General features: G+C 48.3%; 1 protein-coding gene across 1 annotated transcript; it reads right to left on the bottom strand.

Annotated features, from left to right (window-relative positions):
* Window positions 1-7,925: 7,925 nt before the first annotated feature.
* Window positions 7,926-10,515, bottom strand: MYOD1 (myogenic differentiation 1). The gene is made up of 3 exons (XM_066360558.1): window positions 9,684-10,515; window positions 9,135-9,213; window positions 7,926-8,820 (listed from the first exon to the last, which is right to left on the bottom strand). Exons 1-3 carry the CDS (start codon window positions 10,311-10,313, stop codon window positions 8,570-8,572), a joined length of 960 nt encoding a protein of 319 aa, XP_066216655.1. The 5' UTR covers window positions 10,314-10,515; the 3' UTR covers window positions 7,926-8,569.
* Between the last annotated feature and the right edge of the window lie 1,088 nt (window positions 10,516-11,603).

Raw genomic sequence — 11,603 nt, forward strand, 5'->3', positions numbered from 1 at the left:
TCCTCTCCTTCCTCTGGTCCCCTTCCGTTGGATTGCCCATCCCTCCAAACCCTTTGTGACCAGCTCTTACCCCCATGGGCTCCTGCCATTTCTCAGCAACATCCAGCCCTCAAAGTGTCAGCGTGGCCCAGGCGGCAGAGCGTCAGCCCTGCCTGTTCGGTTTGGGGGAAGATGGGGCCTCAGTGCCTCTTGCTGCCGACTGTGGGAGTGAGGGGAGGAATGGGAAATAATGATGACTGTGGTGAAGGATACATGAAGATGTCAAGGGTGCGGCTGTGTAGAGAGGGCAGATGGGCGTGGGCATTTCTGCGAGGGTGTCCCCAGAGGATCGGGTAAGGGCCACTGAGTTCTCCCAGAAGCAGCTGCAGATGTGAGGCTATCTCAAGGGTTTTCCTTCCTCTTTGACTCCTTTGATAGGAGTCTTGTGGGTTCTCCTGTGTGTGCTCCTGGCGGGCACCGGTGAGTCAGTCTGCAGGTAAATATGGTCAGTCCTGTGCGGGGGCAGGTCCAGGTTTGTGAGACCTGAAGATTATACATTTGGAAGTCAGTCTTTAAAAAAAAAAAAGAAAAGAAAAAGAATGGAAAGTTGTGTACAAAAGTGAATATTTTTATTTAGAATTAGAAAAGGGGCCAGATACAAATTTCAAAAAGCTGACAAATATTATGAACATGAAAAATCTAGGAAAACTAGCTTAATATTTTTAATAACTGCCTGACACACCTACATAATGTTTTTAAATAAGTTATAGTTGCTCAGAAGCATTCATAATGCTAACAAAAACAGTCGCAACTTTTTTTTTTTGCAATTACAGAATGATGTTCAGTGAACAAAACGACATTTATTATATAAAGGCTGCATCAGAATGACTGAAAATGAAAAAAAAAAAAATCATACCCACGTATAACTATGGTTTTCTATGCACCAAAAAGGACCTGCTTTAAATCTCCATGCCAATTTACAGCTCCATGTTGTGACAGGCAAGGTGTGTGGTTCTTGAAAATACTACCAGGACAGGCTACTTAAAGATACAGTCGTGAAATGCAGGGGATCCAGAAGAGCTAAAACAGCCTTGAAGAAAAAAAAGTTGAAGGACCTACACTTCCTGATTTCAAAACTTTCTACAAAGCTACAGTCATCAAGACTATGTGTTTGGCATAAGGATGGACACAGAGATCAATGGAATAAAAATTGAAAGTCCACAAATAAACCAATATATTTATGGCTAGTTAATTTTTGACAAGGGTGTCAACACAATTCAATGGGGAGAAATAATGTTTTTCAATATAAATAGTGTGGGGAGTATCCCCGTACAAATGAATGAAGTTGGACAGCTTTGTCATACCATATACAAAAATGAACTAAAAATGGATCAAATATCTAAATGTAAGAGCTAAAACTATGAAACTCTTAGAAGGACTTGGATTAGGTAATGGTTTCTTAGATATGATGCCCAAAACACAAGGTCAGAAAAGAAAAATACGAACATATTACACTTCACCATAATACAGTGGTCCCCAACCTTTTTTGGGCCATGGATCGGTTTAATGTCAGAAAGTATTTTCATGGACTGGCCTTTAGGGTGGGAAGGATAAATGTATCACGTGACCGAGACAAGCGTCAAGAGTGAGTCTTAGACGGATGTAACAGAGGGAATCTGGTCATTTTTTTAAAAATAAAACATCATTCAGACTTAAATATAAATAAAATGGAAATAATGTAAGTTATTTATTCTTTCTTTGCGGACCAGTACCAAATGGCCCATGGACCGGTACCGGTCCGCAGCCCGGGGGTTGGGGACCACTGCCATAATACATAAAACAAACTTTAATTCTTCAAAGGACATGATCAAAACAGTGAAAAGACATCCCATAGAATGGGAAAAAATATTTGCTAATCATATATCTGGTAAGGATATAGTATCTAGAATATATAAGGAACTCTTATAATTCAACAATAAATAAACAAATCCTAATTTCAAAATTGAAAAAGGATTACAAAAAAACCCATTTCTCCAAAGAAGGTATACAGATGGCCAATAAGCACAGGAAAAAATGCTCAACATCATTAATCATTAGGGAAATGCAAATCAAAATGACATGAGATACCACTCCACACCCACTAGGATAGCGAGAATAAAAAGACAGTAACAGTGTTGTCAAAGGTATGCAGAAATTGGAATTCTCATACATTGCTAATGGGAATGTAAAATGGTACAGCTGCTTTGGGGAAAACTTTGGCAGGTCCTCAAAAACTTAAACAGAGAATTATAATAATACCCAGCAATTTCACTTTTAGGTATATACCCAAAAGAATTTAAAGCCTATGTCTACACAAAAACTTGTAGGTCAATGTTCATAGCAGCATTATTTATAACAGCTAAAAAAAAAAAATGGAAATAACCTAAATATCTATCAACTGGTGACTAGATAAACAAAGTGATATATCTATACAATGGAATATTAGTCAGCTGTATAAAGGAATGAAGTGCTGATAAACACCACAACATGGATGAACCTTGAACACATTATATTAAGTGAAAGAAGCCAGAATAAGCACATCTTTAGAGACGAAAACAAATTAGTGGTTCCCAAGGGCCAGGGGCAAAGAGGAGGGTGGAGAGTGACTGCTAATCGGTAGGGGTTTTACGGGAGTGATAGAAATGTTCAGGAATGATGGTAGTGATGGTTGCGCAAGGTTGGGAATATAGTACAAACCACTGAATTGAACACTTTAAAAGGATTAGTTTTATAGTATAAGAATTATATCTCAATAAAAGACCGAGAAAAGTAAAAGAAGGATCAGTAAAGCAGGAGGTTATGAATTATTTGCTTATGCTGAGAAAAACCTCAGTTTGTCATGCTTCCAATTCCCTTATCAGTAAAAGATCTACTTCATTATGTTTTTATTTCTCTGAAATGCTTCGAGTAAATTACTAAAGAATTTCAGAACATATCTTTTAAACTCACTAATCCATTCCACAGAGAGAAAGCCCAATCCAGATGGGTTAACCACTTTCCCCAGCTCTCAGAGCTGGTCAACCGCACAGCCAGGCTTAGATCCCGGCAATTATGTAGCCGTTGACATCATCTGGGACTCACTTTCCCCTGATACCGGGAAAGTTCTATGTGAATTAAAACCTGTGTTAAATGTTGTCTGAAAAAAAAAACTATACAAAAATAACCCTGTATGGTATAAAAACAAATATCACACAGCCTCACATTTTAATTTCTTTTCTTTAATGGTAATGTGTTGTGTGCAGAGGATCTAAGTATTTTATTGATGAGAAAAAACTAGGCTAGAACCAACTTTTCATCATCAGCACCATCATCATTTGTGTCTTTATCTTCCTCATCCTCTCCGCATCCTTCTGCCGTCCTCTCCTGTGCTTTCTTCTTGCCAGTCTTGCCCACTCCCTTCCACTGTGCCTGGTCGGCTGCATACTCTTTATTGCCTCTTCATGTGACAATGGTTTTATAACATCATTTTCTATACAGAGCACTGAGAGACAATTCAGATAATTCAGTCTTTCCCTCAACATGGTTGATTGAAATTTGTTTTGTATCCTTGATAATTTAGGGAAGCTTATTTCAGACTCACCGCCCTATTGCGAATGGCACGTACAATTTTAGGACTGGTGTCAAATTTGGGGAAAACTCCCATCGAGTTTCTTTCATCTGTAAGAGTTCAAGGTATTTTGAGGGTTGTGTGTGTGTGTGTGTGTGTGTGTGTGTGTGTGTGTGTGTGTGTGTTGATTATTTTTAAAAAGATTTAAAATTGACAATGTTCATTAAAATGTGTGTTGATGTTGAGGTCTTGTTATACTGGCATATTATGTTTTTGTTGTCTTTCTTGATGTTAGAATTTTGTGGTAGACCAGCAAAAACTTAACACATTCTCCAATATGTTCATACAATTCACTTTTCTTCATTGATTGATTATCAAACATTCAAGTCTTTTTAATAATTCTATTAAAAAGTTATCTCTTTCTTTTAATAAATTGATTTTTGGTATGACTCAAATATATTTTTGAGGTACTATTGTCTTGTCAATGTCAGAATCATTTATTTCATTGTTCATTGTTATTGCTTCTGTTTTTATATACCATTTAAGATATATTCCACTAAACCCAGACGAAATGTATACCTTTGTATAGGACAGCAACATGCCCATACATGCCACCCAACACAAGGGGAAAAATCAGAGTACAGACAATGGTCATAACCAATTGGCTAAAATAATTTATCTTGTTAAATTAAAAAAACAGCAAGACCATGTAAACATATTTCTAGGGCTTTTCCCAGGGCCTTAAAAGGGTCATGCAAGGGAGAGGACCTAAAGCTTAAACTTCATGGTACATCTGCCTCTGGGGCTGTGCTCTGAGTACACGTGTGCTATTGTATGAGCACACACATGCAGAGACATACATATGTATCTCTGTGGAAAGCATGGCCCAGTTTATTCTCAGATCCAGCCCAGGTGAAAATGGCCCCAAGAACAAGGGGCATTTTAACTATACTGCAAATGGGTTGAGTTCAGCTAGATGTACCCCACCACAACCAGGGATGGAAGTGAAGGACATATACCAAGGGTGGACCTCAAATCCCATCATTTATGCAGTGATCCAATCTCCAGCTGTTTTCCTTCCTCCTGACTTTCCTAATTTCCCCTGTAGATGCCACAGAGCAAGACAACCAAAAGTGTGGTCTCTGGAGCCCCTCTACCTGGGTTCGATTCCTGCCTCATGACCTAAGCTGATTCAATTAGAATTCTAACTGGAGTTTAATGGTAAGATCTCAGGTAACCCATGAGTTGCTGGAGAACACCAACATGAAGTAGGCGAGAATAAAGCCAAGCAGAGGCAGGAAGGGGCGTGGACCGACAAGCAGGAGGAGCCCCAGTGCCCGCTCTGCAGGCCATGGAAGCTGTGATGCACATAGTGCTCTTCCCCATGTCCTTCCAACACCCCTGTGGGGTGTAAGCTGGGTTGAATTTGGGTTTCTGTCACTTATATCTGGAAGTATGCTGGACTAAATCTGTCCTTATATCTGCTGCTGCAACTCCTGAGGTCTCCGTCCCTGCATGCACGACCGCCCACTCAGAAGCGAACCAGAGCCTCAACCCTGGTTCCTATTTCTTCACTGCTTCAGGACCTCCATGCACAAAGCAACGTGAACAGTTAGGCAGGTCGTTCACTGCACAAGTGCACCTGGCTGGGTGAAAAGAGGGACCAGTGGATGTAGTCCTGTCCTAGGGAAGCACCCAGACACTTGGGAAGATTATATCTGTTAGCAGCTGGTTACATTACCAAGAATTAAGTGCTATAATGGATGTACATGTGGCAGAGGCCCACGGTAGGAACAGAGTGCACAGGTGAGTGAAGGCTGAAGTTCCATCATGGCTCACCGAGCCGCGAACCCTTGTGCACAGCAGTGTCCTCGGGAAAGAGGGACACTTTTTCTAATTGCACACTGGCTCCCTATGGGCTACGAGGGCCCTCTTTGTTTTTGTAATTGACTCCCTCAGTACAGAAACTCTGCCTTCTTTGCTTTTCACCTGGTTACCTTCTCACACCCCATTACTCTCTCTCATTACACCCTTTACTTTTCCTTGTAGCCCATCTCAGCATTTGTAATATAGCATCTATCTACCTGGTTCTTGGTATAATGGCTATTCCCCTGGTGGGTTTTTAGCTTTGTGACTGTGCCTTCAAGGTTCTCCACTGTACCCTCAACACTTGCACTTAATCTGGCACAACCCTCTCCACTCCTGTGCCTTCTCGCCAATCGCCAGTCACTGCCCCAGTTCAGGCCATGTTATGTGTCCTCTAACACAATGTTATGTGTCCTCTGGTGGCCTTCTGACATGTCTCCCATCCTATCCATTCTGCCAGACCAGACTGGCCTTTCTAAAATATAAATTTATTTGGATCCTTCCCCTGTTTCTATTCTTCTATGGCTCCCCATTACCTTCAGGATAAGGCCCAAATGAGGTTCATCGTGGCCCTGACTGCTTTCCCCCCATCTCACCTCTGGTCCCTCGCTGTGAGTTTGGTTCCATGAAGGCACAGTTTGCTTTCTGTCATCTCCAGGTCTTTGCACTTATTGTTTCCTCAGCTTGGAAAAGCCTCACTTGACTTGTCTTTCTTGACAAACTCCTTTGAGATTCTTATTAGGAGTGACCTGCTTGTCTATACTCTCTGTTCCTACCGTGGGCCTCTGCCACATATAAACCCATTATAGGACTTAATTCTTGGTAATGTAACCAGCTACCAGAAGATACAATTTTCCCAAGAGTCTAGGTGTTTCCCGAGGGCAGGAACTGTGCCAATTGGTCTCTATTTTCATCCAGCATAAGACTTGCCATCTCCCAAAAGAATGAATTCATGAATGAGTCCCAAGTGGTCTCAAAGGAGTATAAGAAACCCTATGGTGCCTGACCTCTGGTGGCACAGTGAATAAAGTATCAACCTGAAATGCTGAGGTCGCTGGTTCGAAACCCTGGGCTTGCCTGGTCAAGATGCATATGGGAGTTGATGCTTCCAGCTCCTCCCCCCCTTCTGTGTCTCTCTCTCCTCTCTAAAATAAATTAAAAATAAAGAAAGAAAGCCTATGGCACATCTGGGAAGCAGCCAGAAGAAACGCTAAGAATTGTCAGTAACAGAGCAGCTCTGGTGGCTCCTCAGCAACCCTGTGTTGGGAGAGCAGAGGCTCTCCTTCAAGCAGAGATCAGATCCCAAAATACATAACCAGGCCCTTCCTGCTGGCGGTGCGTCTTGCAATGAGGGTCTGTGAGGGTGGAATTAGGATAGGAAACATTGAGGTCTTGGTGGCAAGTGTATGTGTGTCAGGGTACAGTGGAATGGCATGTACAGGGGGAAGGACTTTTGCTAGAGGAGGATAAGAGGACAGAAGTGCCACAGTGTGTGTGTGTGTGTGTGTGTGTGTGTGTGTGTGTGTGTGTGTGTGTGTGTGTGAGAGAGAGAGAGAGAGAGAGAGAGATAGAGAGAGAGAGAGAGAGAGAGAGATCTCCCCTGTGGTTGTGTGTGGATCTATGAGCACTATAGTGTTTTGTCTTGTTTCTCAAGACACAGCTCATGTGGCACCTCTTCCAAGAAGTCTTCCTCACCACCTTGGCTAAATCAGTGGTGCCTCCTCTGCCCTCCGAGTGTTTATACCTTAATGAGAGCATCTATGCCACAGGTGGTGATGCATGCCACAGGTGGTGATGCAGGCTTGCATGTGCCCCTTCCCTTGCAGGGTCTGGGTCTTATGGGATCTGAGAGTGCCAAGATGCTCTAGGTTCTAGTTTACTGGCTGAGTAGAGGCCTCTGTACCTGCCTGGCCTTCAATGATGTCACCTTATGGATAAACCTATCACTAAGAGCCAATAAGTACCACGTCCCTTTACACTCCTCATGATGCTGTGAGCACCCTATCACATCCTCTGTACCCATGATGATCTGAGTGGCACCTGGGACCACAATTTCCCAGTGATCCTTCTGGCTTCACTCTGTGTATGGAGAAGTGTGATTTTCAATCCTGAATGCACTTGGAATCAGCTGGGGAGCTCTTGAAAAATACCAAAACCTGGCCCTGGGTGTCTGGGGGCAGATAGATAAAGCAGAATCTCTGGGGGGGGGGGGGGCATGGATCTCTTTATAAACTACTCAGATAATCCTAACATGCATCTGACATGAAAACCACTGATCTGTGTGTGATGATATTCGTCATGGTCGTAGGAACGTCCCCACATATTGGAGATTCATGTATCCCTCCCTCCCTTCTCCGGGTCCCAGGCTTCCACCTTGCCACCTACAGGGCCAGTTCCTGAACAGCTGACCCAGCTTGCAGATTTTCCTTCGGGTCAATATGCTTCTCCTCTCCCTAGGGAAAGCCAGAGCCACAGCGGTATAAATTAGCGTTTTTTATTTCGAACACCCGAGCGAGCGCCCTCGGCTCGCCCTCGTTTGGTATAAACGTACAAAGTCCCTTGCGCACCGCACGCCATGCCTCAGAGATAAATATAGCCCTAGGGGCTCCTGCTCCAGCAAACTCTTATTTACAGGAATAGATTACAAAAGTATTACAAAAAGTGGTCCTGAACAGGAGGTGGGGGTGGTTACCGTTACACTCGTTGAACTTAGGACGAGAGCGCAGCGCGCTGGCGGTGGGAAAAAGCGGACGTCTCCAGGACTCGCGAAAGGAGACCCGGACTGGGGATTGGGTTAGGTCTGTGCGGGTCCCACCTCCCATGGGGGAAAGGGATGAGACAGAGAAAGGGCCAGGCCCCTCCAGGATCAGCTCTGGCCCGTGGAGGAACACCAACAGCCATCGCAGCGGGTCTCAGGGAAGGGTACTGCGTGGAAAAAAGGACTGTGTCCTTGTGGTTCCGGGAGGCAAAAACACACCAGTTCTCTTGCTTCTCCTCCCTAGTAAGGGGTCGCTTTTAAAGCGCGTTTGGGGGCAGAGATTGGCACTTAAGTTCAATTTTCTGGGCGTGAGGGGACCCTAGGGCACCATCCCTTGGGCGGGTGGACAACGGTGTCCTCTGACATGGCCGCCCACACGCTCAGAGCACCTGGTAGATCGGGTTGGGGTTCGCGCCCACTGGGCACTGCGGGGCTGCATCGGGGATAGGAGTGGGGGTGCCGCGGTCGCCCTCATTCGGGGCAGCAGCCTCGTGCGAGCCCGGAGACGACTCCGGCGGCGCGTCCGCCAGCAGAAGCGCGGGCGCGGCGGGGCTCTCCGTGGAGATGCGCTCCACGATGCTGGACAGGCAGTCGAGGCTCGACACTGCAGCACTCTTCCCAGGCCTGGGTTCTGCGCGGGGAGGGATAGGTTAGTACGCAGAGGTTGAGTCTCGGACAACTCTCCTATTTCTGGTCCCAGTGCTTTGGGACAGACGGGAAAGTGAGGACATGCCCATGTCCGGTGCGATCCAGCGAGAGCGAGGGGCGAAAAGAGAGGGAGCTACACGCTTATCATTTCGTTCCTTGTACCATCTTCCAGGACGCGTGTATGTGCACGTGTGTGCTGGGCGCGGGGGAGGGGCGGGGAGTGCGGGGGGCGGTCCTAGATTGAGGGAAGCCGGGACAGCTCAAAGGGGAACGCGGGAAGGAGGCGCGCATACGCACCGCTGGGCGCCTCGCTGAAGTAGGTGCCATCGTAGCAATTCCGCCGCCTGGCACCGCTCGGGGGGCCGCTGTAGTCCATCTGCAAACGGCAAGGGCGACTACTTCAGGCCCGCGGGACCGCAGCATCATTCTGTGTCCCCTCCCCACCTCCCCAAGTCTCAGCCACGAGTTTCCTGCCTTACTTGATGGTGGGGGGTGGGGTAAGGGTGAACAGGAGCTGTCTGCAGCATGTCATGCCAAATAGAGGACGGACTGCCACCTAAGAGCACAAATCTTAACTTTGGAAGTAGGGGTAAGTGGAGAAAAAGCAGATCACGGTGCAGCAGTGTTCTAATAGCGCTCCCCGTCGGTTGGATCGTATCTATTCCGTGAGTTCCCGAAACCCTCGGCCACCCCAGTGACAGCTGCCCAGTACAGGGGGGTCCACTCCCGGGAAGGTTCCCCGTCCAACCCGCGGCCCAGAGGGCAAGTCCCCCGCCCTCGGAAATGCTTCCCAGATACCCCCGAGTGTTGTCTCACGTTTCCTCTAGCCCGGGGTTCCAGCCTTACCATGCCGTCGGAGCAGTTGGAGCGCGGGCTAGACGCATCCGAGTCGCCGCTGTAGTGCTCGCCGCCTCGGCTGGCGGACAGTGGGCCCGGCGCGTAGAAGGCGGCAGCTGCTCCGGGCGGCGCGGCGTCCTGGTCGCGTAGCAGCGCTTGTAGACCCTCGATATAGCGGATAGCGTTGCGCAGGATCTCCACCTTGGGCAGCCGCTGGTTAGGATTACTAGACGTACAGCGCTTGAGCGTCTCAAAGGCCTCGTTGACTTTGCTCAGGCGGCGCCGCTCGCGCATGGTGGCGGCCTTGCGGCGGTCGGCGTTAGTGGTCTTGCGCTTGCACGCCTTGCAAGCCCACAGCAGACAGCGGCCCGCCTGGTGGTGTCCGCTAGGCGCACGCACATGCTCGTCCTCGCGCGCGCCCGGGGCTGGGTGCACAGCCGCAGGGAAGTGCGAGTGTTCCTCCGGCTTCAGGAGCGCACCCACGTGCACGAGGCGAGGGTCTAGGTCCTCGAAGAAGCGCAGGTCTGGCGAGTCGAAACATGGATCATCGTAGAAGTCGTCCGCTGTGGCAAAGTTGCACAGAGAGCCGTCGGGGCCCGTCAAGTCTACGTCGCGCAGCGGCGGCGACAGCAGCTCCATATCCCGGCCGGGGGCGGCGCAGTCCTGGCTTTGCCCAACCCCAGCGGCAGGAGTTGCCCGAAACTTTCTGCCGCTCTGGAGCTCCAGCCGTATGATAGCAAAATGCCGGGGGTCTGAATGTATGCCCAAACGCTCCCCCACCCTGCTCTGTCCCGTCCTGTCGGGCCTGACGGGCCCCCTGGAAAGTGACGGCAGGGCTTTGGGGCTTCTCCACCCCTATCTTAAAGCCAGGCGCCGAGGGCTATTTATCCGTAGTAGCCTACAGGCCCCCCGGGCGGGAGCGGGCTGCTGGAGGCGGGGGAGCCCGAGGCCAATAGGAACGGGGCAGGGAGGAGCTTGTGATCCCCAGGGTGGCCACGGGAGCCACCCCTACCTCTCCACACTCCGCGCGCGCGCGCTCCGTCTCCTCCCTAGGCAGGAAGGGAGGCAGAAGCTGGCAACTCAATGCAACTGCACTTGGCTCCCGGGCACACTCTTTCTAAACCTCTCCAGCACGAGACTCTTCCTGTGTCCACGGGAAACGGTGGCAGCGGGCACTCACCTCCCAGCTGATTTTGGGACCCTCTGTCCTCTGATTGAGGGAGGGGGGCGCCAGAAGCAGGGAGGCTTAGAAATCAGATCGGGAGAGATTTGAAGAGAAACACATAGGAATGGGGAGAGACACTAGAGCTGAGATAGAGAGGTGTGAGAGATACACCCAGAGGCTGAGAGACATTCAGAGAGCAGAAAGCTCCAGAGTCAGAGGCAGAGAAACACGCAAGGAGAGAAAGCCTCCGAGAGTCTAAGTGGGCCAACCTGAGACACATTGGACGTGGCGGCCTTGTCCCTAAACTAGTTCCTATTCATCTTCCCCGGACGTTTAGAAACCCAGCTGCATCTATACAGGAGTCCAGGATTGCTGCTAAAGCTTCAAGTCAATCTCTTCAAACTCAGACCTGCCCCTACTTGGAGGTAGGGAAGCAGACTTATCTCAACCCGCGCGTTTTGGCAGCCGGGTATCCAGAGCGGCTATAGGGAGAGGTATCCCTTCGGCTGGAGAGAAAACTCCACCAGCTCACGTCGTGCCTCCCCCTTGCGCAAAGTGCCGGAAGAGTCCATTGCGTCAAGGCCTCGAACACTCAGGCTCGAGCACCCCATTTCAGAGTGGAGTCTCTGAGAGTGGAGTTTGCGGACCTATGACCTGAGTTCTATTCCAGACCCCGCAGTTTCCTGTTTGATTTTGTGGAAGTCACTCACCTTCCGAGCCTGTTTCCCCACTTTGTAAATTTGGGGATAATAACAGCGATCTCT

The sequence above is a fragment of the Saccopteryx leptura genome, chromosome 1 (assembly GCF_036850995.1).
Source record: "Saccopteryx leptura isolate mSacLep1 chromosome 1, mSacLep1_pri_phased_curated, whole genome shotgun sequence".
Lineage (NCBI taxonomy): Eukaryota > Metazoa > Chordata > Mammalia > Chiroptera > Emballonuridae > Saccopteryx > Saccopteryx leptura.